Here is a 27489-nt window from a genome sequence, read left to right on the forward strand (position 1 = left end):
AGGTGGAAATAGGGGTAAATCTCAGAGTAAAAATCTATCGAGATATCTGCTCACAGAGACAAGTGGCGGACACACACGCCCTCTCATCCTCCCATTCACTCGAATTCGTAAGTATTACAAAGTACTTGATACAACCAAATGCGTACAAATGTTTAAAATTTCTTTTTTCTCGAGGCCTATTTCTCTATTTCTCATTCGAATTTTCGTGATCATTACAGACTTGTATACTGGGTTTTGCATGTACAAATAAATAAGCAGATTATGACTCGACGCAGTCAATATAACGAAACGAAAAATATATATCTATATTCATCTTATTCTTTTTGGCCAAAGAAATGTTCTCTGTAATAGTGAAGCTCGTTCAAACTATCTTGTATATCAAACTTGGCTCTGTGCGAATATCGTTTTTTTGGAGCTGCTTTATCTATACTTGGATGCCATCTCCTAAAACAAAGAAATATTTAGTTCAGCTCTCATTTTATATTATAATATAAATGTCGATTTCATATACCTAACCAGTTCTTTGATTGTACTAATGTCAATATTTCTGTAATGTAAATAATCATCAATTAGTGGCATATATTTCTTCAAAAATATACGATCCATATAAATTGAATTTCCAGCTAATGGACACATTTTCTTTGAAACATAGGTATTTAAATATTCTAGTGTCTTTTCCTCAGCTTGTTGTAACGTAATTTTACTCGATCGACAATCATCGACTAAGCCAGTCTACAACAAAATTTAATAATTATTAACGAATTTGATGAATATCACTTTTAATATTTAGGAATAAATAGATAAGTGGCAGACTGAAACACTAACAACTACTATTCTAAAAATACATACATATATCGTACCTTCTTGTGTTGTACTTTACACCAGTCTGACATATTTTCTAAAATTTCATCCGGTTGATACATAACGATATTCAGGCAATCGCTCACAGGTGTTAGATATCCATTGGTTATTAAACACGCAATTTCTAAAATATGACAATTTTCTACGTCCAACCCTGTCATCTGAAAGTCCAGGTTTGTTTTTTCTCAATTTTCACTAAACGTTTACCACTAAAATAACTCGTAACAACTTGTAACGTCATACCTCCATATCAAACCAGACAATGTGATTTTCATTGTTGTTCCTTTGTGCTCGTGTCGACACCGATGAAATTGCATTTACGCCATTTACGCCATTTACGCCATTTACGCCAGATGGTATATTTCCTAAAAAATTTAAGAAATAAAGGGAATACACAAATAAAGTGAACTTTTGTGATAACATATTTCATTATTTATAGTTACCATTACTTAAATAATGTCGAGTCTCATGGTATAAATATGTAGGAAGACACTTAATGGCACGTAAAATAATCATATTTATCTGATTCTAACCTTATTTCGAATACGTCAAAAATGTATATACATGAAGGAAAGTTGAGACTTTACATTCATAATTATATTCTTTAATTTTTTGGAAAATTATGGAATGGATGATAAAAAAATATACGAGACTTGCTCGTTTTATAATAATTATAACAGGCGCCTTCCAGCAACGTACTTGTAGACTGGTCGGGAATACCAGTAGCACGCAGCCTCCTCTTTGGTTCCGCGCAGCGGCGCTACGGTGTTCTATATCCTTCATGTCGAATGTCGGGGAGTGGGATATCGGCTTTGTTTCGTTGCGCAGTTGATGCAGAACTTGTACGAGATCGAGGCGTTGGTGACGGCACTACCACCGGCCCTTAAGGCTCAATCGTTGCACGGGTTCGCCCGTTGGGCTGTCCCGGCCCAGGAGAGCGGAGAAATGTCAATTCGGACGGCAGTCCACCGGCTAGTACAAAATGGTCGCGTCATACTGCGCTCATTACGAAACAACGAGCGCTTCCACTCGAACGGATACCCGAACAAGAATCTCGACAAGATACACGTTGTGCAGAGAGGTAAATTACATCTGCTATAGTGTCCACTATAAAAATCAAATTTCCAAATGATCGCACGTGCTGCGTTGCAAGTGATCTTTGCTCTTACGCTGACGACGTCACGTAACGTGCGCCATCTTAATGTTTCTCTTACAACTGTCAAATTTGAATTTGAGTTTGTTGACGTTGGCGTGTTTATCGGATCTTCTATCTGTAACAGGTGAATTTCGGAGCGGCGGCCTTCCTCGTCGGAACAGAGGCAATGTGTGGAATACGAGGGAACAACTCGGTTATTTGGCAGCACACGCTCGCCGCATCTTCGTTGACAACATCTTGAAGCGAGTGACCAACAGTCTTGCGGCAGATTTACGAAGGCGCACAGCGAGCAGACTCGTTTTTGGAGATTCTGCACCATTTTTTGCTTTTGTTGGCATGTCGCTGGCATCAGGCACAGGGATATTGACCAAGGATGACGAGCTGGAAGGAGTGTGTTGGGAAATCCGAGCAAGTCCAACTCGATCAACTATTAATTTTTGTATAAATATAACCTGCATCTAGTCTCATCTGGATTTTTTGCTTCGTTTTGCGTTTACAGGAAGCGGTCTCGAAATCACGATGGAATATGCCACAAAATGATGCGAATTGTCAAATTGTGCCAACCAATGAGAATGCCGTAGCTTTACAGGATCTCGTGATTGGTCCTATTATTGCTAAGGGTTGCTCCGCCGCCGTGTACGCAGCACGGCTCGTGAACCCGTGCGCGCGGGATACAACGGAAAATGATGGTACAATGAACGTCGACGTCGAGGCAACAGCAAAAGATGCGAATGCGTTTCCGCTAGCCATAAAAATGATGTTCAATTACGACGCGGAATCCAACGCCGCGGCTATTCTAAGGGCTATGTACAAAGAGACGGTGCCGGCTAGGAAACATTGCGAAAACGATGAATTGCCCGCTTGGCAACATGGATTAATCGAAAAGAAGATGACGCTACCACCCCATCCGAATATCGTGGCGATGTATTACGTCTTTGCCGATAGAATACCGGTGCTACCTGGTTCCTGGAGAATGTATCCCGATGCTTTACCAGCGAGAATCAATCCTAACGGATCGGGCAGAAATATGAGCCTGTTTCTGGTGATGAAAAGGTTAGGTTGTTGTTCAACCTGTGACAAAATTGTACTTTTATTAGTTTAATATTGAATTTGAACGCGCACACATCGCATTTCAGATACGACCTGACACTGAAACAATACATGGCGAGTCGAGACGTCGAGACGCGAGTGTCGACATTATTATTTGCCCAGCTTCTGGAAGCGATAGCTCATATGAGCGCCAACGGCATAGTTCATCGGTAAGAACGTTACTCTCTATGCTGCGTGCACCGAGTAGCGCGGCTCTCCTCACTATGCCCGCTCAATGCACATGTTACGCATTTTCATTTTCGCGACAGCTGCTGTCTACTAGATACTCGACTAATATTCTTTTTTTACCTTTACAAATTAGAGACTTGAAAAGTGATAACATCTTGCTGGATTTGTCGGAGGAGACTGACAATTGCCCGTCCTTGGTTGTAACTGATTTTGGCTGTTGTTTAGCCGATAAAGATCACGGACTGTATCTGCCCTATCACGTTCAGGACATCGACAAAGGTGGCAACGTCGCGTTGATGGCCCCAGAAGTGATAACAGCGGAACCAGGTCCCTTTACGAGCATTAATTATACCAAAGCCGATCTCTGGACGGCAGGTACTATAGCATACGAGATATTCGGTACGCGAAATCCATTTCACGGCGAAAAGGGCGAGAGGATCACTTTAAACAATTACGATTACACGGAGAACATGCTTCCCGCGCTGCCGGACAACGTACCGCCGATCATTAGCGCAATTATAAAAAATGCACTATCGAGAAGCGTATATAAGGTTCGTAAGAAAAACAAAGCGTTCCGACTGTGCTGACTCGCATTAATTATTAAAATATTAAGAAACGACATTAACATTCCTTTAATATCTATGCGCAGCGGCTTGACGGCGAATTGGCGGCGACCATAATGCAGGTGTATCTGTGGGCGCCCAGTTCCTGGCTGAAAAGCAACGGACGGTTACCATCGAGCAACGAGGTAGATAAATACTCCAAGTTAAAATTTATAAATACAAACCTTTATTACAGATTTAATACAGAAAACATTTTAATACAACGCAGATTATGCAGTGGCTTTTATGCTTGACCACAAAAGTTCTCTGCGAGAGACGAAACGAGAAATTGTCTTGGTCGTATGAATCATCCGTCCATACGACACAGGTTCCAGTTACCGATATCGAAAGACACAATGCGTACGAATCGACGCCCTCGACACGTTCTTACGGAAGACGCACAATGCCGGGGTATCAATTAATAGCGAGTTTCCTTAGCAGGGTAACGCTCGTTAATGTTAGAAACGCATTAAAATGGATACAGCGTAACACATAGCTGTGTGTGTGTGTGAAGATCGTACAGTATTACAATAGATGAAATACGAGATCGAAGTCTCGCGCACGGAAACTCGTGAAATTCGGTGCACCGAGTACGCTTAAAAATAATACCGTCAACTCGACAAATTTTAGAGATGCCTTACATTGAAAATTTTGTTTTCTGTTAAAATTTATTGCTATATATTATTTTTATATTGAATTTCTGGTACTTTATATTTTGATACTTGAAGAAGCACAAAAGGGCAGAAAAGGAAAGAATTTTGAGATTGGTGTTGTATAAAAATAAAATATTTCTTTCTTAAATTGGTGATTTCAAAGAAGCGTTGCATGCACAAGCCCTTTTGTGATTCTAATGCCTTAATACAGAAGCGTGTAATTTAATTGTAAACTGTTTTATTTTTGTGGATTTAATTTGTATATCGGTTAATTTATTTAGCGAGCGCGTTTACTACTAAAGATACAAGAATTGTAAACGTTATGATTGTATTGTATATCTAATATAAAGAAACAATGTAATTTCGAGATCCAAGTATCCAAGTATTTTGTCAAAACTTGATTGCATCTACTTCCGTCAAAATCTTTAAGGAATAAATTCTACCTGAACTCTTAGTAGAAAATCAGGTTCTAAATACAAACTTTAATGTAGATACGTTGTTAACAAATATTTAACAATGCGTAAAGTTGGAAAAATAAATAAGTGTAAATAGTGTATGTGCATGTGTGTACCCACATTATCGATTAATTATTTAAACATAATTTACTTTGGTTTTGCATCATGTGTACAATGATCGCAGGCTTGCCAGATATAGAATATTCCGTTTATAGATATGATAGAGCTTGTTTGCGAAACTTAAAGAAGGCAAGACCCGTATTTATAGTTGTCAATTTAACCGTGTCTAATGTACGCACAGATATCAACCATTTATTGCTTTTTGAAAAGGGAATGTGCGATGCACGAATAAGGCTAACCGACACACGAGAAATTTCCTCCAATGGCTCAAAAACTTTATTGGAACACTTACAAGCCCATGTATATTAGAAACATCGGCATGGAATATCGTTGTAATTAGTTACAAAGTCGTACGTACTGTCGTAGTTTAAGATTAAATTTTTTAATTCCTTTAATCGGCCAATCGAGTAGTCGTGTATTCTCAAGTCCTTCCTTTTATATCGTACCATCGTAATCATCTTGTCCAGAATGTAATGTAACCACAAAATATTCGTATAAGGCTCAAACTCTCGCCAATTATTCCTGTACGTACAGAAACACGTGATCAAAATCAAGATCCACGGAAACGAAAAGATATGATTGATTATCCACCAATTGTAACAAAATTACACTAAAGTTGACGCTTTCTTGGAAAGAAAACAGTTCAAACTCGTTTCTTTTTACCTCGCCACATAAAAACGTAAAATTTTAAATTTCAAAAAAGTGTCGTTTACGAGAGACGCATCGACACACAAACATGTCCAATAGTTTAGACTCTTATCCCTATCGAGTGGTCAAAATCAATGAATAATCAACCGTCTCCTTGTTGCATTGTCCGAGAAAACTAACGAAATTCGAAAATTTGTATACGTTTGTATATACAAACTTACTGAAGTTTGTCGCGCATAAGACGATAAATCTCAAATTGATATTCGCCATGAGCGGTGAACAAGGCCGGATCCAGTGCAAGATCATTATATATGCAACATTGCTGATACAACATTCTCGACAAAGTAAAGTCTATGATAGATACCTAGGATATGAAAGAAAAAAAAAACAAACAAATGAAGTGATCAAGATTACCGCGGCAATTAACGGATATCATTATCGAAGCATATAACGTACCCTTACGCCGTTGCTCAAAAGTCTGATTTCTTTTTCATCCAGCTTGTAATATATATATTTATCTGTTGTTTTCGATATCAATACGTTACCCCAATGCAAGTCTCTGTGTTCAAATTCAAGCGCCCGTTCCGCAACTGCTAACGCGAACGCGATCTGTAAAGGAATGAAAATAAACAGAGAATAATAAAAATGTGCAAGAAATGAGAAGGAGAGAGGGAGGAAGGAGCGATAAAGGCATATATATAAGCAACCAACTTGGAAAAATAAAGCACAAGTCTCATCCGCGGTTTGGAAAACGAAAGCTTCGAGATCTTCACCACCGTGACCGAGTTCAAGGGCGATGTACAATTGATTTTTATCAAACATCGAGGGGCAATCGTTGTCAGATGTTTTCTCCTCATCATAAGCGTTCCAAAGTTTTACCAGTTTTTTCGGATACGTTCCAATAATACATTTTATGTTTTTGACCTCTACAAATCCTCCAGTTCTGCATACATCGTTTGATCGGAGGTTACTCAATTCTCTGTAAACAATTTCTTTTGTAATCTCCAATATAAAAACGACGTGCGAAGATATATTAATCAGGAATCGATCAACTCACTGTGCAATCACAATTTCCGATAATATTTCGTTGAATTTCTTTTGCGGCTCACCGTTGACTAACTCTTTGCCCTCTATAGGAATAATTTTTATAACGGATTTTGTTTTCTTGAAATTGTTTTCGTAAAGAAAGACTTCTCCGTAAACACCTTCACCAATTTTACGACAGTGCATTAAATACCTGTATGTCGGTGAAACAAAACAATTGCAATGCTAAATGAAGAAAAGAGAAGAAAAGAGGATATAAAAAATAAACGTAAGGATCTACGTACGACTTGGGAAAACACCTTGAAAAGGGTAGATAACGTTGCTGCGAACACTTTTTTAAAACGACATCTTTCGCAGTCGTGGAATGCTTTCTGATTAGATCATCGCGCGTCGCTGATTGCGTCTGATCTGCACGCGAAACTATTTATTTATTTTATAATAATTAATGGACATGCATAATATAATGTGCGTTTCATATACACGAGAGAGAGATAGATATAGTGACTGTCAAGCAAACAAACACACTGTGTGTTGAAATAAAAATACTTACGCGATAATTTCGAATTTATCCCAAATGCCTCGAGAAATGGTACGTCTTTCACTTCGTGGTTAACGCTCGTATCGTTAGGTACAACTCGTACCGAGATCCTCTTGGAAAATCTAACGTGGTTCGTTGAATTAAATGTTTCGTGTCTATCGATGTCGAACGAAGATCTATTTGATACATCAGGGCTTGGTAAATCATCCTTTTGTTTCTCGCAGCAGCTTTGGACAATTCCTGCGCACAATTATCACGTAGAATTCTAACAGTTATATACGCAGTAAATATATCGCTTAGTTAGAAATATATTGCGTTTGCACCACACCCATTTACTGAAGAAGAACCAAAGAAATAAGTATACTAAATTCTTGTCGATTGTTTCGCATAAGCCATATGATACTATTACATGTACTATACTACATATTATTAGAAAAATAGTTATTCCATGATATTACCTTGTTTCTGCATATCCAGCAGATCTCTAACACTGTTCCTCCACTTCCTTCCCTTGCCGAGACTTAATTTATCTAAATTACACTCATCATTTATGTTATTTAATATCGATAAAGATCTGGTCCAAGATTTACCGGGTTTTAAGAAAATCGATTTTTCTATTTGTCTGTTTATGGCGTTTATGCTATCGCTGTATCGTTCAACTGTCGTGTCGAATTTCGATTCAACCTGATGGAAAGGTTGATTGGAACTCGTACTTTTTGAACGTTCGAGATTGCTTCCTCCTGGTTGTTGATAAAAGTTAAAAGATAAAAGGGCCTTATCACTCCACTCTTGCTCGGAACGTAAATCGACGGGAAAACTGATCATTTCGTCAATTTGTTCTTTTATTTCATTTTTAACTGCGTCTCGCGTGGAGTGATCGTACGTTGTATCCGTACTAAATAACGATCGTGATTGATCGGTGGCTGCGAACGTGTTCAAGGAACATGGGAGTACTGCATCATCTTCCATATTATACTTTTGCGTATTTGCCGTATAAATATCCTCCTCGAAAGATATTGTTTCAGTCTTGACAACAAAATCCTCCATTATTCGCGTAGACTGCGACGAACATAAAATTTGTGTCTGCTGTTCGTGTATATCCGCAACATCGAATTTACAATCTTCCGATTGTGCAATCGACAAACGAATTTTCTTATTGGAATGATTAGCAGACGGTGTGAAGTTGAGAACATTCTTCTCCGTCATCACCGAGAAATTTTGTTCAAAATGTGATGTACCTTCTTTGGTGTCAATAGGGGACAGTAATACTGAACAGGTAGAAGGTCTAACCCGCGTCAATTTGTCAATGGGAGTACTAGAAACGACCATCTGTCGCTTTCTCTCGTTAGAAGTTACACGGTCCTTCTTAAGAAAGTCTTCCCTCTTTAATTTCTCTAGTCTCACGAAACTGTCTCTTATTATTATATTTTCACCGTTTCCTTCCGTATGGTGGCGTATGGCAAGCTTAACATTATCACTGCAACGAGAAACGATTTTGGACGAATCGTGGAAGACTGAACTCGACACGACCGATTTATCAAGGTAGCCGTTTATACATTTCTCCCTACAATTTCGAATATCGTCACATAACACCACCGAACATGATTTAAGTGATATATTCCTAAAGTTTTCTATGATACCGTTATATTCAGTCGAGTTCGATCGTGAATCAGTGTTGTGTACTATTTCGTTAATATCTTCATTTCTCTGTAAACGTTTTATCCGCGTATCCGCCACGCTTTTCTCAGTATTTGGCTCATACGAATTTTGATCGATGCAACGGACCAACTTAACGAAACATGGTTTGACGTTTCGCAAGTTACTTGATACGCATTTCAAATCCGTGACAAAACCGTCCACCATGGTCTGTAGCGTGGTTGTGACTTCGTCAGTCTTTAAAATCTTCTTACACGAGTGGTGCAAAACATCGCTCTCATCGTACACAGCGTTCTTTAAACGACTCGTAGTATCACGTTTGGAACGAGGTCGTTGTTCGTCGCACTTGTTATCAGGCTCGTTGGATATATTTTGTGCCATCTTGCTTCTTTTTTGCATTTTACTCGCTTGCCTTTTCTGTTGCTGTTACAACGTAACAATACATTAATACAAGTAACGTTTATTAATTTTAATTGATCGCATACCTCTGCTTTTGTCTTTGATGTTGGAGCATTCAACTTGGACTTTCGTGACCTGTTGCATCTACGACCAAGTTTAACACTCTTGTGCATCAAACTGGATGCGCCATTGTCTGCAAAAAGGGTGAACGCATCATGTTCAGGAGATTTTATATTTGTCACATTGCTGGTATCGCTCTCACTACTGCCGCGGTTCGATGAATCGTGTCGATTTGCATCCGGTGGCAAAGGAGGAACACTGCAGATTAAAAATCACTTTTTAATTAAAAACTGAAAAGGCTAAAAATAAGCTTTTATAAGTTTTCTTACATCGCGTCTTTGGCGAGCCTGTCAAAAGTCGTTTCAAACGGATCATAATTCAGGGACTCGTCGATGAACGTTCCACTTTTATCCAAGCGTGTTTGCACGTTTTCCACAGGATCGTACTTTTTAATCGTTCGGACAGGTAGCGCCGATAAACCCACGAAGGAATTCTTCACGATCTTTCTCTGGTACGTTCGAATCGGTTTGCGGGTTCCCATAATTTTTTACTTACTCCTATATCTTTGCCAAAAAACGATGACAAGAACTCGTTCGTAAAAGAATTCTTTCGATAGTACACGTTTAAACCGTTTTTTCTTACTTCTCTCTCGTTAGTTCAACGATGCGTTTAAAAATAATGGTGGTACAAGCAAGACGTCCCGTGTGCAGGAACCCTATAAAGTGCGAAACGTACAAAGAGTGCAAGCATCACGAACACACAACTAGCACACGTAATGGCGGCAGCGCACCAATCAGAGAACACGATCCGCTCGCACTCTCTTTGGATACGTACAGCGTGGCATAAGCGTATCGAAGCGCGTGTGCGTTGGCAGTTTGTTCGTCCAACATTTATTACGAAGCTTGTTACTCGTAACGAAAAAATTCGCGGATAATACTTGTAACTGATCGAAACCCGAAAGCAAATACGTAGAATCGTGTCCAATTGATGGTTGTCAATTGGTGATCGTCGATGAAATTGCTCGAATGTTCGTGACTCGCGAACATACGTTGTGAATGTCAACCGCGAGAAGAGATCGCTTCGATGAGTTCGCGGGATAGCCTGTATTCCGAAGACGTCGAATACGACGTAACCATCTTCGCGAGGTACAAGACGCGCAAGAGGTACGGGAAGCAGCTGCTACTTGTCGATATCGTCGTGTCGGGCGATACCGCATCCGCGTCATCCTCCCTGGCTTCTTCGCGATATTCGTCGATAAGAGCGGGCGCACTTAATTCTAATTTCTACTTCAGTATTAACGGACGGAGAAGGGGACATTTCTTCGAGGCTTTTATAGCTAGCGCTTATAAATAGTATAGAAAGTCGATACGTCGTTTCGTCGAACCGTCGTGCGTCTGTCGAGCACTCGTCGATTTCAGATACATAATTGATACGTAATTGGTCGCACGTGGTCATCATGCGCGCCCGTGTACGCACGTGCTCGCGTGCAACAGCTCTGTTTTTCTTTCCTAGTCAAAGTTAGATTCTCAAACAAGAGCGGACACTCTCGCTCGCGACTGCGCCGGGTAAATGTTAAATACCGTATGACATCGACGACACTACGTCGTCGCGTCGAGCGAAGAAAGAAAATGTTTCGCGCCGATGCCCGCGTGCTCCGCGAGTATTCTCGAGAAACGAAGGAGAGAGTGAAGGCGGGTTACGTAAAACTTGTCCCCTTCCATCGTCCAAGCGCGTCGTAAGGCGTTACGTTCACCCAGAGCGACCAGCCGATGCTACCGGCAGCTCGGACCGTTCGGTCTCACTTTCAATGAGAAACGCGTTCTCTTTACTTTTGCAGAGTGCTCGTCTTTCCGCCCGTTAACAGCTATCGTCGATACATAATACACCAATTGGTGCAAGAACGTTTCCCCGATTTGCTGCGGACGTTCTCGATCGGCCAAGGCTCCGCCAGGCGTACCGTAGTATGCTACAAGAGCGACCTGAGAAGGTACTACGAGTCTGACCGACCACTCTCCTTTTCCCTTCTCGACTTCCGGTGTCGCGATCAGTTGAATTACTTACTATCGCACGTCCGTTCGATTTCATCGATTTGTCGTATCTCTCGATATGACTCGATTTCTGCCCGCTAATTGATTACACGTTCCTTGTTACATAGCTACTGGGAGCCGAAATCGAATGTTCCTGAGCGGAAAGCGAGTCCTGCGACAAAACAGAAGAACACGATCCGCGAAATGAGCGTTGAACGTCGCCAACGGTCACCGTCGACGTCTCCGGAGCGAAAACAACTGCAACGACAAGGTCGATAACTAATCCCGCGCGTGAGAATCACCAGACTTGACGGGTTTCCAACTTGTCTCACCTTTCTGTCTCTCTCTTTTTCATTCGTTAGCAAAGTCAACGATCGAGATTTACAGGCCACCGGCGGCTAGGAGAGCCAGCAATTGTTCCCAAACTAGTGGCACCCAGATACGATCAACCGTGGATTCTTATTCCTCGTCAATCAGGTGAGGCATAGGCACCTATGGTACCAAGGTCATTCACGCTAGCCTGTCTCGCGAAAACGTTACTTACATACTACATATAATACAACGTATATTTCTATCTAGGCACGTACGGCAAAGGCGGCCTGATCGAGCAGTTTATGTACCTAGACACAGGAGAAGTTTGGAAAGTGAAGAAAAGAGGCCGCAAAATGGGAAAACTTGTACAAGCCAGGCGACGTTGAACGTGGACGATGCAAGTACGAATAATAATTCGAAACTGCGAGACGCGCGTTGCGGTTCAGAAAATATGGATGGCTCGGATCTTCAAGCGTCACAGAGTCGTGACACAGTCACGACCGAGACAATCGAGGCGCGTGATCAAGCTTCACGAGCGAGCGTCCCGAAGAACGTAATCTCCGATTCTGAGGAAACGTGCAGCGATACCGAGAGTACGCGAGATCTATCGGCAAAACCGAAAGAGATGAAAAATGTATCAATTTTATCGGTGGCAGAAAAAGAAGCGGTCGCGCTCGACGATCGTAACGAAAATGAAACGAACGACTCGCCGATGGAACGTAACGGACGTCCGGTCCAACAGGATTTAACGTCCGATGTTTTGGTAATATCCGATACCGTTGAAAAGAAATCGAAACGGGCCGAACGAGCCCCCGCGGTTCTCGGAGCGGTAACACCATCCGAAAGAAAAGTCAAAAAGATCGAGAGGCAAAAGAGTAAACCAGCCCCGCCACCTTCTCCGCGTTTGAAAATAAATAGAGACGAATGCGATTGGGACAGCCTGTTCGACGACAACGGTGACTGTCTGGATCCAACGTTGATAGAAGAGGTCGGTATCGCGCACAGCGCTTCATAATATTTCCGTCTACTTGGATTAATCCGCTTCCAGTTTGCGATAATCTTTCGCCTTTTTTTCTAGCTGACATCAGCGGTGGGAGAAGTAACGATAGAAGAACCAAAGAACGATTACAAGGCGTACAGCAAGCAGATTGAAGTGTCCAGCGACGAATTCGCACACGTCGTAGAAATTTACAATTTTCCCTCCGAGTTCAAAACTAGCGATTTGGCCGCTGCTTTCAGCTCTTTCAAAAATGGCGGTTTCGAGCTGAAATGGGTGGACGATACTCACTGTTTGGGAGTTTTCAGCAGTCCTCTCGTTGGTACGGTTATTTCTCATTACGAGATCGGGATACTCGTCCCTCGAGTTGAAAGCGAATCTCACTTTGGCCGCTAAATCCGCTATTGTCCATTAACAGTTGATTGCATTCCTTCGTTTCTCTTCGTCTTTTTAAGCTGCCGAGGTCTTGGCGTCGGATCATCCGTTCGTGAAAACGAGACCACTCAGCGAAGCTACCGCCTTGAGTAAAACCAAGGCTCGAAAAAGCGCAGAGTTTCTGCAACCATACAGAAATCGTCCCGAAACATGCGCCGCCTTGGCCAGAAGATTGGTGACGGGTGCACTGGGCGTAAAGCTCGCTACGGCTAAACAAGAGCGTGAACACGAGAAGAATATACTGCGCGAGGCAAAAGGTATTGTCGTGGCGTAATACGGAAGACTCGATCACAGCTGTGAACGTATGACGGATACGTCTTGTGTGTTTTTCCATGTTACAGAAAAGAGACGATTAGCCAACAAACAACGAGAGGATGTCTGGGAAGGCATAATACCTACCAAGTAGCACGTCCACCAACACGCAGGAGCGTTCGTATGACGCACACTCGTGGCTCGCGCGTAACGATACTCTCGCATTAGCGTTGAAATCAGCCGCGGGGACATTGACGTCTCGTCGTAAATGTTTGTGCCTTACTCCATCTGTCCCTTACATTGACGAGTGAGACATTCACCGTACGCACACGCACACGCACACGCACACGCACACGCACCGTACAGACACGTACTTTTCGCAAATTTGCTAAAATTGCTCAGTTTGTTGGAGAAAATCTGAACTAAATTGATATCAAGAAGATGAGTTTGACATGTGAAATTACGATTGATAAACGTATCGATGATTTAGTCATCTTTCCAAGACTGGTGAGGCAATATCGTGTGTGTGCGCGCGCAATCTTTTCAACTATGATACGACTGTCGTTATAAATTTATATGCAACAACAAACAATGATGCATAGTACTTTTGATTGCGAGACAATAAGTTGAATTGCCACGAGAGAGAGCATCGAGGCATTAAAGTTGTACCGTAGCGTGAAATATTTTAGTTTCGACTCGTGCTACTCGAGTGTGTGCGCGCGCAATCTTTTCAACTATGATACGACTGTCGTTATAAATTTATATGCAACAACAAACGATGATGCATAGTACTTTTGATTGCGAGACAATAAGTTGAATTGCCACGAGAGAGAGCATCGAGGCATTAAAGTTGTACCGTAGCGTGAAATATTTTAGTTTCGACTCGTGCTACTCGAGTGTGTGCGCGCGCAATCTTTTCAACTATGATACGACTGTCGTTATAAATTTATATGCAACAACAATGATGCATAGTACTTTTGATTGCGAGACAATAAGTTGAATTGCCACGAGAGAGAGCATCGAGGCATTAAAGTTGTACCGTAGCGTGAAATATTTTAGTTTCGACTCGTGCTACTCGAGTGTGTGCGCGCGCAATCTTTTCAACTATGATACGACTGTCGTTATAAATTTATATGCAACAACAATGATGCATAGTACTTTTGATTGCGAGACAATAAGTTGAATTGCCACGAGAGAGAGCATCGAGGCATTAAAGTTGTACCGTAGCGTGAAATATTTTAGTTTCGACTCGTGCTACTCGAGTGTGTGCGCGCGCAATCTTTTCAACTATGATACGACTGTCGTTATAAATTTATATGCAACAACAATGATGCATAGTACTTTTGATTGCGAGACAATAAGTTGAATTGCCACGAGAGAGAGCATCGAGGCATTAAAGTTGTACCGTAGCGTGAAATATTTTAGTTTCGACTCGTGCTACTCGAGTGTGTGCGCGCGCAATCTTTTCAACTATGATACGACTGTCGTTATAAATTTATATGCAACAACAAACAATGATGCATAGTACTTTTGATTGCGAGACAATAAGTTGAATTGCCACGAGAGAGAGCATCGAGGCATTAAAGTTGTACCGTAGCGTGAAATATTTTAGTTTCGACTCGTGCTACTCGAGTGTGTGCGCGCGCAATCTTTTCAACTATGATACGACTGTCGTTATAAATTTATATGCAACAACAATGATGCATAGTACTTTTGATTGCGAGACAATAAGTTGAATTGCCACGAGAGAGAGCATCGAGGCATTAAAGTTGTACCGTAGCGTGAAATATTTTAGTTTCGACTCGTGCTACTCGAGTGTGTGCGCGCGCAATCTTTTCAACTATGATACGACTGTCGTTATAAATTTATATGCAACAACAATGATGCATAGTACTTTTGATTGCGAGACAATAAGTTGAATTGCCACGAGAGAGAGCATCGAGGCATTAAAGTTGTACCGTAGCGTGAAATATTTTAGTTTCGACTCGTGCTACTCGAGTGTGTGCGCGCGCAATCTTTTCAACTATGATACGACTGTCGTTATAAATTTATATGCAACAACAATGATGCATAGTACTTTTGATTGCGAGACAATAAGTTGAATTGCCACGAGAGAGAGCATCGAGGCATTAAAGTTGTACCGTAGCGTGAAATATTTTAGTTTCGACTCGTGCTACTCGAGTGTGTGCGCGCGCAATCTTTTCAACTATGATACGACTGTCGTTATAAATTTATATGCAACAACAATGATGCATAGTACTTTTGATTGCGAGACAATAAGTTGAATTGCCACGAGAGAGAGCATCGAGGCATTAAAGTTGTACCGTAGCGTGAAATATTTTAGTTTCGACTCGTGCTACTCGAGTGTGTGCGCGCGCAATCTTTTCAACTATGATACGACTGTCGTTATAAATTTATATGCAACAACAATGATGCATAGTACTTTTGATTGCGAGACAATAAGTTGAATTGCCACGAGAGAGAGCATCGAGGCATTAAAGTTGTACCGTAGCGTGAAATATTTTAGTTTCGACTCGTGCTACTCGAGTGTGTGCGCGCGCAATCTTTTCAACTATGATACGACTGTCGTTATAAATTTATATGCAACAACAATGATGCATAGTACTTTTGATTGCGAGACAATAAGTTGAATTGCCACGAGAGAGAGCATCGAGGCATTAAAGTTGTACCGTAGCGTGAAATATTTTAGTTTCGACTCGTGCTACTCGAGTGTGTGCGCGCGCAATCTTTTCAACTATGATACGACTGTCGTTATAAATTTATATGCAACAACAAACGATGATGCATAGTACTTTTGATTGCGAGACAATAAGTTGAATTGCCACGAGAGAGAGCATCGAGGCATTAAAGTTGTACCGTAGCGTGAAATATTTTAGTTTCGACTCGTGCTACTCGAGTGTGTGCGCGCGCAATCTTTTCAACTATGATACGACTGTCGTTATAAATTTATATGCAACAACAAACAATGATGCATAGTACTTTTGATTGCGAGACAATAAGTTGAATTGCCACGAGAGAGAGCATCGAGGCATTAAAGTTGTACCGTAGCGTGAAATATTTTAGTTTCGACTCGTGCTACTCGAGTGTGCGCGCGCGTATACTCTTGTCAAGTACACACATATTTATATACGTAAGCGTTACAAATGAACGCACAATCACATTATCTATTGATTAGTTAACAATTGCCGAACATAACGACAACAGATTGTATTTTTTTATACAGTTGTTAACGTGAAATAAAAATGCATATTGCCTATCTCTCTAGTCAACGTATCAAAAAAGTTCTATGTACATGCACGTTACATGTGCCAATGTCACGAGTTGACTGAAGGGATGAAGAGAAATAAAGATATTTTCAATAGCATATACATGCATATGGTGTATAATTGTCTATACCGTACTCACGTAGTGCCAAAGACTTTTACAAATTTTTTCAAACGGCGTTTATGTACAAGGACATAAAGAAAAAGTAATTTATAAGATAGATCGCGGGTCTTAATACGCAAGCATAATCGAGATACAAGAGCATCTTTTTCATTCTCCTTTCGATAATGGCAGTATTACATCTGGTGTCTCAACAAGACACAGCTACACGGTAGCAAATCTGATTCGACTGTCCTCACATCGCTTACTTTGCATCGCTGGGTAAGAAAGTCGTTTTTTTCTTCTTTCCAAACTACGTGCATCTCTAATATGCGTATCAAAAGAATGGATTTAATGGAATGAGGTAACAATCGCGTTACCACTTGCTGCCCTTCTTCTTCTTCTTTTGTTGGACCTTGCGTTGCTGCTGACGTGGTCCAGAGGTTTCCACCGCGGGACTGTGACGAGGATTTGGGGAAGGCTTGGCGTTTGCAGGCATTTTAGTGATGTCGCTGCGATGCAAAAGTACACACAAGTTGTCAACATCTTAAAAAGGAGGCACGCGTATACATATAGAAACAAGGTAATACGTAAAACGTACTAAAGATCGCTGGCTCCTGTAGCAGCCCCTTGCGTTCCTTTCATAGTATCTCTGTTCCTCCTGTCCCGCTTTTTACGGAACCCGCTACGTTCGTGTCTCGGTAACCATCGTTCTGGATCCGGCGCAACGTTTGGATCGTAGTTCTTTGGCAACTTACCTCTGCGTTTACGTTTCTTGTGCTTCTTTTGCATCTTTACGTCCGATACCGGTTTCCTGTTATTCAAGAGTACGTAAGACGATTCGCGAAATTTCAATATCCGAGCTGGATTCGAATTAATCACTTACCCAGGGGAAGGTTCAACCTTCTTCTTGACTACTTTGGTGCCGATAACCCAATTGCTACTCTCCAACGCGTCGACATCGGTAGTTTCGGCGAGATCGCGAAGCGGCGGTAATTTTTTCGACAACAACTGCGCTTTAGTAGGACAAAACTGTACATAAGCGACTACCAACTGAGCCAGGGTCTTGGTGTCGGACGGCGAGGCATCGACCAATTCTTGCAAGATATCGGCTGCCACCTTGATCTCTCCGGCGCGTAAATAAAAGTTGGCAGCTTGTCGCCACAATTCTCCCAAATTTTCCGTCGTTTCCTGAAAGAAAATCTCCCTGATGACGCTACTCGCGCCAAGAAATGCGCGCGCGTGCGCACACACACCTTGTTCCTTTTGTAGTAAGCCACTGCATTTTTTAAAGCGACCGATGCTCTTTCACGATCGTTATCGGCCATGTGAAGCGTCACGAGCGCACTGACCAGTCCAGGCAGAGATCCATCCCTCTCGTTGAGGTTCTCGAGAATGGCGATCGCCTCTTTCCTCTCGTCCTGACTCAAGAGTAATTGTACGCTAGCCAATTTCATAGGCAACTCGTTGTCCCCTATCGCGTGCTCCATCAACAGTCTCGCTGCCTCTTTCGCTTTACCTTCCTTACCAAGTTGTATAGCCTTGACGAACATTGCCTCTGCCGCGAGCGCAACGTGATCCTTTGCAAGATTATCGCACAGTTGGTGGCATTGCTCGCCCTGAAAAGGCCAAAAGATTTTACACGTTTCCATTTCAATATTTCGTGAGTGACGAAGGAGACTCGTCGGGTATCTAGTAGTATACCCAGAGCGCATACCACGAAAAGGCTCACCTGATCGGTATAAAATGCCAACAAGCACTGATTGTACGCAATGTTTCTCCTCTGTCTGGAGGTGAGTTTGTGCTCGAGGCTCTCGTGAGTGGCACTCTTCATTCTCTTTTTGCTATCGAAAACATTCTGATCCTTGTTTAGGCATACCAGATTATTGCTAGCCACGGCGATCAACGCAATGTCATCCGGCTTGACTTTCAGAGCAGCAGCGTACAACGCTTGAGCTTCTTTTTCACGGGCTTGCAATTGCAGGCAGTAGCCGAGCTGTACTCGAATCACGGCCAATTCATTCTCAATCTCCTCCTCGGATGCTCCGTCCTCCTCCAAGCCCTCCTTGCACATCCTCTCGGCTGTTCTCAGTTTCCTCTCCGCTTCCAGTAAGATCGCTCTGTCGTCTCTGCTACCTTGCGCGAGTAAACGGCACGCCGCGTTATACGTCAGCTCGTACGTGTGCTCGCGCAAGGAAGGAACCTCCAAGTCCTGGAAATTGTCGCGATTACTCTAGTACGAATCGAGTTCCGAGATCGAGTCGGATCGGATCGCTTCTCGAAGCAAGCGCTAGACTTACCGAACTCTCGGTCGCCAAGTTTCCAAGCACGGCCGCGAGATTCGTTTCTCTCTCCTCCTCGTACTCGTCGTGCGAATTCTTGACAATATCCCTGTATACCGCGAAACATTGTTCGTATCTCTCCAGACGATACAGTATCTGGGCCTTTAGCTCCTTCATCCTCAAGGAAGGACTCTGCACGGTTCCGATCACTTTTAACGCTTCGGAAACTCGATTCAATCGATAGAGGCAATATCCCTTTTCGAATTCCAGATTGCTGGATCAGGAAGGGCCGTTTAAATTGTTGAAATATCATGTCAACGATAACGCGTAATAACGTTATTATGATAATAAATCGGACAAGAAAGATCGTCATACGTTGCCAATTTGGGGCTTTTAACGATAGCTTGTAACGCCTCGTTGAACTTGGACAGCTGGATGTAGCAAATGATCTTGCACTGGAACGCTGCCTCTTCATCTTGCGAGATGCCCAGGACTAGAACACAGACGGAACGTGACTCGATTAAAAGCTCTATAGAGACGATGCGGCGACAGAGGGTACCAGATACAGACTCTACGAAAATGGCACGAGCAACGAGCGCAACGAGTCATTCCGTGAGTGTGCCTTTGCCTCTGCTGCCGCGATCTCGGTCAGTACAATCGAGTGATGCTTACTCTTGTTTGCGGTTTTCAAAGCTCTCTCGTATTCTCCGTTTTGTCCCAATTTACTCAACTCTGCGTACAGTGCAGGAAGGTTACTCTCTCTCGAAGCCATATTTCTCCATCAGGCACGTACGTGTGCCAACGGGAGTGACGGAGCGTGCACGCGCGCACACGGTTGGTAACCCGTGAAACGTCTAAACCAAGCGTAGACGTCCAAGGCGATTCTCCCTCTCTCGAAAAGGACGAGAGCTCCCGTTTATTTTCATCGACCATTTCTTTCTCGAGATCGAAAAGTATTTAGACGTGGTTTGCAATGGTTCGCCTTGGCAGGGACATTTCGATCGCGCTGTCAACCCTGTACTCGCGCTTACGTACGCGCCAATAATTTCTCTCGTTTATCGAGAGTAGTTGCAAACGACCGCGTACGTGTCGCCGATTCAAACCTCGCGATATTCGTGGATAGTTTGGGAAGGATGCAAAGATTCACCTTCGATGTCATCATCGAATTTCCCGTGTTTTGCATCTTCCAGAACGGCTAAAACAATCGGATTTATTCGACTCTATAGACAATTCGTACTGTCGTTTCACGACGATGCAATTAATAATTCGCGATTGCAGTTTTTCTTTGCTCACTTGGATCGACGGCAGATTCATCGATGCAAGAGCCTTGGTATGTTCTCAGTTTTGCTTTCCGTTCGTCCGAAAGCTTCAATTCCCCTAAACCCTAAAATCAGATAAACAACACGTGTGATGCATTTTGTATCATCAAGAACCAAATGATCTCAACAGATGGTCAATACGGAATAACGACTGCGCTCACCAGGGCAGCAACGAGGGAAACGGCGAGAACGATCGTCTTCATGTTTTCGCGACGCAGTCGATCACTGGATAGTTGGATACAAACTGCATTCGCGAGGTATCGTTCTCTTTTTATATAGTTTCAAATCTACCAAAGGCGCCGACTCATTTATTTCTTTTACGTTCTAAGCGTCCGCAAGTGGGGAAATGTTCATTTTTCATTAAAAATATGTAGGATACTCGTCGGACAAGTTATCCACTCGTACGCGATACACGTATCGCTGCTGTTATCGACGTTGGAACAAATTATCGTTTCAAACTTTTTTCTCATTTGATTTTTCTCTTTTGTCTTTTACGCATTTGTACGCATTGTCTCGTACAAATTCCGCAGGGAAAAAATGATGCAACTTGATCCACGGGTTTTACATAATTTTATTTAATAATATATTTCAAGACGGTATATCGAGAACATACCAAATACGTTGTACTTCAACATTAATTCTAGCCCATCAATATAATTTCAATCAACGAAGCGTTACGCTCGTGGTTTCTCAAGGTAGAACGAGACGTCGTCTTTTGGAAGCATAATTACTAGAAAGTCGAGGATACAAGTTTGATTTCTTAATGTCTTTGCGGCTAACAACGACAATCGCTCGCTCGAATCAGAGAATGCGGCAACGCGAATATCATTATTCCAGCCAATTTCATTAATTTTCCGTTGACAGAGAAACGAATTTTCTACGTAACGCAAGTCCACAGAGAATCCAGATAAAACCGAGAGAGTTGTCTTTAGAAAAAAGAAGAAGAATCGCTAGAATCGATTTTTCATATTTTGATTCCGATCACATCTTTTCATCACACGATACGAAATCAAAGGTTCGTCCATTTTCCCGAGGCTGAAAATGGACAAACCTTTGATTTCGTGTGATGATGGCGCCACTCGTCAATAACTTAACCTCTCTCTCTCTAACCTCCAACTCAAAATCTTGAAAACCTTTCCAATTCGCACACGAGTGAATCGCGCGCAATTGTCCGAGTCTTGGAGAGAAATTTTAATTTCATTAATTTAGGTGGCGAGCAGCATGAAAGCACAACTACCAAATCTGCCCAACTATTTTATGGAACATGGGAGATAAAGGTATTTCTCCCTTGATACTATTGCACCTGAGAATGCAAAGCAAAAGTGTTTTGTACAAGTAAAACGTCATGTGCCTCGTAACATAGCTGAGAGATGAATCGACAATTTACATCTCGTTGAATGAAAGTCGAACTTTATATGTCCGTAGAGCATCATGTGCACTTTAGCGGTGGAAGCGGACTCGGGAAGGACAACAACATAATGATACAGCCACAGCGACATGGCCATGTAGACGCTCATCTGGGATTCTTGCAACTGCATCACAGGTTAAATCCGTGATAGAAAATATTTCGTTTCTGTCGATATAAAATAGAAATAGAGCGAGGAGAAATGTCACTTGGAAAAGCACATTTATTAACGTACCAGAAAATATATAAATATAAATATAAATATAAATATAAATATATAAATATAATAGAGAGGAGAGGAATAGAAAAATAATTTGACGGGCGTATGGATCCGTGCACGTTACAGATATCACGTAGAATTCTCAGTACCATGGAACACGTGTATTCATCCGGAAGGAGAAAAGGTAGCACCTGCTCTAATTGTGGGAAATTACAATGCAAATTGCCGCATTATTGATCTTGCGCAAGAAAAGGATGGCTTAAGGTATTATATTATATATATGATTAATTGTTTCTTCTTCTCAAATATGCTCCTTTTTTGAAAGTAATTTTGTGTGCGTGTTTTTTAAAATCAGGTTAAAGATAGAGCTGTTGGCACATCAAGAGAAAATATTAAAGGAGAATGTCGAAGTGACGTGTTGTTCGTCGGGTATGCCATTGAAAGTTGTGTTGAATGCACGTGTCTTGGCAAAGGATAAGGGTACGCCACTGTTGCGGAATGGTATACGCAGCATCGCCGTCGAGGGAGTGGACGAAGACGAAGTTTCGGAATAAATCTGCTCGATACGATCTGCTCGAGAGCGAGCCATCTCTCGACGATAAACGTCACTCGAGCCGCGAGTGAGACGATGCCCAGTTAACCAAGAGTCGAAGACGGATCGGATGTACGTTCCACGATGACGGTAAACGGTAAATGACCCGCTCTGTAAGATTATCCCATCTTGGAGATGATCTGCCTACTGTTAGACGATGCCTACGGAAGCTATTGCTACTTGCTCGTTGGCTAATCGCGCGGATACCAGGCGAACGAGCAAAGTGTAGGATATTTTGTTATAAATTTACGTAAATTTTCAACAAAGCTTTCGCTAGGTCAATTACAAAGGCGCTAAGACACTTTTTATCGTTGGTGAAAATGAAGATTAGTCACTCGAATAAAGGAAGACACGAAATTGTAGCGTGGTTTCTCGATAACTCGACCGGTTTGAAGGACCATAGACGTGCAGAGGCAACGTTATCCGGTGTTATCCCATTCGACGACGAGGAGGACGAACGTTCAACAGCGAAAATTGAACCTCTTCATTGGAATTCCGGTTGGTCCATCTACAAATTGGCAAATGTTAAAACCTAGTTTCGCCAATGGATGACAGTTGCTGCTGGGATTGCCCCATTTGCCCTTGAAGGTCATCCAACCCGGTAAAGCTTCGTTATCTTCCTCCGAGAGTAACTCGAATCTCTTCCACGTGGGCCAGGCGGTTCCGAATCCACCCTCGTCATAGAGACGAGGTACTCGAACGAATCTGTGCTTGCCCGGAGCTGTCCAAAGGCCGTGCGAGCCACGTGCACTAAATAAAATCGGATGCGAGTGACCGGCGGTATAAACCTTGTCCGGAAACGTTGGTTTTTGGAAAAGACCCTTCCTCGTTTCCTGACTCTCGTAGACGAAAGTGCCGTTTCGTGGATCATATCGATAAAACGCACCGGTGTCGTGCGCCGATACGTACATCGCCAGAGGATGCTCGTTATTCTAAACGCGTGGATGACGCATTACAATGGAGGTTTACAATTTGAGACGATGGCAGAACGAAGGTTTACTTTACCTTGAAATAAAGACTCGTGTGTTCCCAATCTCCAACGTGACTGCCGTACTCTTTGAGCGTACCGACGCACACGCCCGCCAGAGTAGGTATCGGCCAGCTGCCAAAAAATCCAAGATCCAGCACGCAGATGGTCTTTCCCTCGCTAAACGGGTAAAACATCCAATAGGTCACGTGAAAGTGCACTTGCCGACATTCTGCCGCATGCCCGTTTTTTTTGGATCGTGGGGCCGTCGTCACCTGAAACGATGACGAGATGAAACTCGTTTGAAATTAACTCGCGCGACCGTGTCGCGAGTTTATTACGGATAAATTCTCTCTCGATAAAATGGAAATCGAAAGGATGAAAAGAGATGCAAAAGTCGCATCAGCTGCATTTTACCTGCCTGTCGTATTGGTTCTCGCGATACGTTCCGTGCTCTTAGATCATTGGTATCATTCGTACCGGCCTGTCGTCGTCGTCGTCGTCGTCGTCGTCGTCGTCGTCGTCGTCGTCGTCGTCGTCGAGGCAAAAGTGTTCCGACATCCCGTAGCAGCGTCAAGGTATTTCGTCGGTTCTTCGGCTCGATCCGTTCGTCTCTCGTTGCCGCGCACAATCGCGCGTCTTGGGAAGCGCAGTTCTTCACGAGAGCGTAGACGGGCACGGTTCCAGCGGGTTTTCGTCCGTACAAGAAGGACGATCGATTCTTTAACAATGACTCTGTCAAAATTGCTTCGTTTAAACTTTCAAGTAGGTACATACGTATTACTTGGATTACTCGAAACATTTACCTATGTCCGTTCTAGTGCGCAGATAATATTGGTCCGATTGTACGTTGTCGAGAAATTCGGTGACACCGAGGGGCAAGAATCGTTCCCCGGGTGCGAGCCATACCAAGGGTGCCCAGTCCCGTATCAGTCTCCTTACTGACAAGATCGGTAAACAAGAGGGAATGGATTTGCGTGACGTACGCGCAGGTACCGTTGTCCTACGCGCGCGAGAGCTGCATGGCTGGCCGTTTTCGCTGTGCCGCGAGATTACCAGATTACGGGCGCCAACGGGTACGTAGGTCAGCGCGAGATTCTCGTAACCCCGTTATGCGAATCCAAGAGCGGTACAAGTACAACACGCGCGCGGTAGCGCATCGATCGACTCGAGTCGCGATATCACGAGACGTATTACGATCGTCGATTCGTACTATTATTAGTCGGTATATTCCGATTACGATTACGAAAAGCAGATAATTGATAAATCATTCGTTCGAATCCGCTTTAACTCGCTTCGCTCGTTTCGATGGTCGTGGAACCGGTCGAGAAATGGGACAACCGATCCCTGCAGTATTCGCGTTTACACGGGCGGAATAAACGCGAGCGTTTTACCGAGAGGATTCTCGCGCGCGCTACAACTTTTTAAAGTTTCCTCCTTTTTTTCCCCCCATCTGACGGAGCATAAAGTTTACTCACTGAAAGTCCGAGTTTGATGTTCGGATTCGAATGGCGTAAAAAAGAGCGCGCGCATGCGAGGGGATAAAAGGGATAATTACAATAATGCTTAAAGATAATTGCAGTTTATACAGCACCGTATAAATATGTACAACGAGATGATACGTACCTCGTTTCTCATCGGTCACGGGTATGCGCGATCCAGCGACCGAACGAGTTACGATTAACATAACGACGAGCAATAAAACAGTCATGTTTGCGCGATCGATACATTTTGATACGAGGAACGCGACCGATGACAACCGATCCGCGTTATTTCTCACTACTTCCGCATTCCTTACTCGCGGTCAGCGCGCGGAACAACGGAGAGACAGAGGCAGCTCTCGGGCAGCCACCGAGTCGAAACGCGACTTATCGAGTCTCGGATAACCGAGTAAAGCGCGCGCGCGGACTACCACGCTTTCCATGCCACTCACTAGAAAACTTACAAACGTTACGGAACACGCACTGTCGCGCGTACGTGTATGACACGTTGCGTTACGAAGGGAGAAATTCATATCCATTAACAGCAAACGAGAAGGAAAGCGGAACGAGTGCTGATCGGTAGACGGTCGTGCATATCGAGATTAATTATTCTTACGACGCTACTACAGCCCTCCCTCTCGTCTCTTGTACCTTGAGTTGTCAAATTTGAAAGATAATTAAATTATAAAAAGAGAGGAAGATATAGTTGTGCTCGTATAAATCTCGTCATTCGTCATAAAATACAATGGTATAACGAGGTGGTAATTCGTGAAACGATCAAACAGAAACCACCAGATGACACAGAGTTTGAGCATCGTTCACTATACTCGAGAATCTCTTCAAAGAATCGTCGCGTTCCTTTCTCTAAAAATCTATCAAGTAAATAGAGAGTGCGAGAGAGAGCAATAAATATGTGAGATATTTCGATGAATCAACTTTAATGTCAATATCTAACATCTTAAATCTTATATATCGCACAAGTATCATAGAGAAACATTGCGATGCAATGTTTACGCGCAACTCGGAAATCTAGATAGATATTGAATACAAAACAAAGACAAATTAAATAGAAAATAAATGGACATTGTGCAATTAAAGTAGAGCGCTCGCAGGACGATCCATATTTGCTAGTGATGATTGTACAAAACGATCCAAACAGAGTAGTGGGACACACGCGTGCTCAATTTATATCGCGTGCCTGATCTGTCTTCTGCAATTAGGGCAAGAGGCCTGAAACGTAAATACAATACTGTTATCTATGGTTCAGGAATCGGTTGCACCTAAAATGTTGGCATCTTTTGCGATTTTTACCCCAGGATCGAATTTTCTTAATTCGTTAATGCATTCCTTGTGAAAGTTATGTTTGCAAGGACGCAACTGTATCACCTCCATTTGGTTTAACGCGTATTGGCAGATTGAACAATTGTTTACGTCCTCTCTACTAGTCGCGAGATCTCTTGCCTCTGAATTGGACGAGCTCCTTCTATTCAAGAACGCACTGAAAACAAACACGTTTAAGGGAGAACGGTCAATTCGAGATTGCAGTCACTCTCACTTACGATGCGATTTTGTTATAAAAAAAAGAAATACGATAATCCATTTGTACGTATGTCTATGGTTCATATAGCAATTATTAAATGGCGCAAGCGACAGTACGTAACGGAGAGCGGGAGAGCAAAGAGAAGCGCAGATCGTAAATTCGCATTATTCGTAATATCGCATATATTGAAAGATATCGAAAGATGCGTACTTTTCGGATCGATGCGATCTCTCCGTCCAATCCTCGTAGTGATTCGACGGTCTTCTGTTCCTCGAGTACCGTTCTTGTTCCTCCAACCGGTTGCTCTCGGTAAAGACATGGTAGAGGAAAGTCGCCAGTCCAATTCCAACTCCGATAAGAAGCACTAGTCCGGGATACGTCATTTCTATTACGAAACGAGAACGACGCACGACGCACGACCGACAGATGCACCTATTCTCACCGATTCGCAATTACCGCGAGGTCGTGCCATGTGTGAACTCGAACTTGCCGATTTACAGTATCGTCTTCTCAAGGGGAATTCCCCCCTCCCGACGAGCTACAAAGATATCCCGATTTTACGGTAATCGTGAGAAAGTGTAGCGGAGGTCCGCGCGAAAACAACCATCTTGCATCTCGTTCGGTCGTATTACAACTCGTGTAACAACAGAAACCACCTACGTATATACACGGTTTCGTAAGCTATGCTAGGTCTAACCTAACCCACGTTGGTTGGGTTCATCTAGAGTCCATCTAGAGAATTTCGAGCTTTATTGGTGAATTTACTCTCGTCATTTTCTCTCTCTTCCCATTGGTCGTCCGTGGCC

The 27489-nt window shown here is 42.8% G+C and overlaps 8 protein-coding genes across 17 annotated transcripts; 3 read left to right on the plus strand and 5 right to left on the minus strand.

Moving 5' to 3' along the window:
• Nucleotides 1–47: 47 nt before the first annotated feature.
• LOC105286354 (probable oligoribonuclease) lies at nt 48–1702 on the minus strand. 4 transcript variants are annotated; one of them, XM_020033941.2, is made up of 5 exons: nt 1561–1702; nt 1105–1226; nt 861–1022; nt 512–732; nt 48–444 (listed from the first exon to the last, which is right to left on the minus strand). In XM_020033941.2, the coding sequence occupies exons 2-5, from the start codon at nt 1108–1110 to the stop codon at nt 315–317; spliced, it is 519 nt and encodes a 172-aa protein (XP_019889500.1). In that variant the 5' UTR covers nt 1111–1226; nt 1561–1702; the 3' UTR covers nt 48–314. The 4 variants fall into 4 exon arrangements, with proteins under 4 accessions (XP_019889500.1, XP_019889501.1, XP_011349570.2 ...); XM_020033942.2 differs by lacking the exon at nt 1561–1702 and adding an exon at nt 1395–1543; XM_011351268.3 differs by lacking the exon at nt 1561–1702 and adding an exon at nt 1305–1540.
• LOC105286353 (serine/threonine-protein kinase PINK1, mitochondrial) lies at nt 1663–5104 on the plus strand. Its single transcript, XM_011351267.3, has 7 exons — nt 1663–1942; nt 2142–2425; nt 2517–3070; nt 3154–3276; nt 3429–3846; nt 3945–4043; nt 4127–5104. The coding sequence occupies exons 1-7, from the start codon at nt 1693–1695 to the stop codon at nt 4391–4393; spliced, it is 1995 nt and encodes a 664-aa protein (XP_011349569.2). The 5' UTR covers nt 1663–1692; the 3' UTR covers nt 4394–5104.
• Nucleotides 5105–5378: 274 nt separating this feature from the next.
• Nucleotides 5379–10157, minus strand: LOC105286357. Of its 6 annotated transcripts, none has more exons than XM_011351278.3 (10): nt 9800–10157; nt 9497–9728; nt 7814–9434; nt 7368–7595; nt 7102–7225; nt 6831–7010; nt 6485–6752; nt 6230–6382; nt 5995–6137; nt 5379–5647 (listed from the first exon to the last, which is right to left on the minus strand). In XM_011351278.3, exons 1-10 carry the CDS (start codon nt 10009–10011, stop codon nt 5431–5433), a joined length of 3378 nt encoding a protein of 1125 aa, XP_011349580.2. In that variant the 5' UTR covers nt 10012–10157; the 3' UTR covers nt 5379–5430. The 6 variants fall into 6 exon arrangements, with proteins under 6 accessions (XP_011349580.2, XP_011349578.2, XP_026830542.1 ...); XM_011351276.3 differs by having other exon boundaries at nt 7102–7237; XM_026974741.1 differs by having other exon boundaries at nt 6230–6752; nt 7102–7237; nt 7814–9428.
• Nucleotides 10158–10312: 155 nt separating this feature from the next.
• Nucleotides 10313–16878, plus strand: LOC105286356 (R3H and coiled-coil domain-containing protein 1). Of its 2 annotated transcripts, XM_020033938.2 has the most exons (8): nt 10319–10633; nt 11308–11457; nt 11626–11768; nt 11860–11974; nt 12077–12797; nt 12888–13128; nt 13262–13498; nt 13583–16878. In XM_020033938.2, the coding sequence occupies exons 1-8, from the start codon at nt 10554–10556 to the stop codon at nt 13645–13647; spliced, it is 1752 nt and encodes a 583-aa protein (XP_019889497.2). In that variant the 5' UTR covers nt 10319–10553; the 3' UTR covers nt 13648–16878. The 2 variants fall into 2 exon arrangements, with proteins under 2 accessions (XP_019889498.2, XP_019889497.2); XM_020033939.2 differs by lacking the exon at nt 11308–11457 and having other exon boundaries at nt 10313–10633.
• Nucleotides 16879–16882: 4 nt separating this feature from the next.
• Nucleotides 16883–20127, minus strand: LOC105286355 (signal recognition particle subunit SRP72). The gene is made up of 8 exons (XM_011351270.3): nt 19832–20127; nt 19535–19652; nt 19178–19433; nt 18610–19089; nt 18134–18496; nt 17764–18068; nt 17479–17691; nt 16883–17389 (listed from the first exon to the last, which is right to left on the minus strand). The coding sequence occupies exons 1-8, from the start codon at nt 19929–19931 to the stop codon at nt 17254–17256; spliced, it is 1971 nt and encodes a 656-aa protein (XP_011349572.1). The 5' UTR covers nt 19932–20127; the 3' UTR covers nt 16883–17253.
• Nucleotides 20128–21559: 1432 nt separating this feature from the next.
• Nucleotides 21560–23048, plus strand: LOC105286358. The gene is made up of 4 exons (XM_011351280.3): nt 21560–21755; nt 21904–22021; nt 22230–22367; nt 22459–23048. Exons 1-4 carry the CDS (start codon nt 21743–21745, stop codon nt 22655–22657), a joined length of 468 nt encoding a protein of 155 aa, XP_011349582.1. The 5' UTR covers nt 21560–21742; the 3' UTR covers nt 22658–23048.
• Nucleotides 23049–23121: 73 nt separating this feature from the next.
• On the minus strand, nt 23122–25373 carry LOC105286369. Its single transcript, XM_026974759.1, is given in 5 exon segments — nt 23122–23627; nt 23701–24075; nt 24078–24397; nt 24469–24603; nt 25289–25373. Coding segments are annotated over 5 exon segments (1386 nt in total). The 3' UTR covers nt 23122–23156.
• LOC105286359 (E3 ubiquitin-protein ligase DMA1-like) lies at nt 25229–27381 on the minus strand. Its single transcript, XM_011351281.3, has 3 exons — nt 26894–27381; nt 26455–26641; nt 25229–26373 (listed from the first exon to the last, which is right to left on the minus strand). Exons 1-3 carry the CDS (start codon nt 27064–27066, stop codon nt 26329–26331), a joined length of 405 nt encoding a protein of 134 aa, XP_011349583.1. The 5' UTR covers nt 27067–27381; the 3' UTR covers nt 25229–26328.
• Between the last annotated feature and the right edge of the window lie 108 nt (nt 27382–27489).

Source organism: Ooceraea biroi, chromosome 13, assembly GCF_003672135.1.
Source record: "Ooceraea biroi isolate clonal line C1 chromosome 13, Obir_v5.4, whole genome shotgun sequence".
NCBI lineage: Eukaryota > Metazoa > Arthropoda > Insecta > Hymenoptera > Formicidae > Ooceraea > Ooceraea biroi.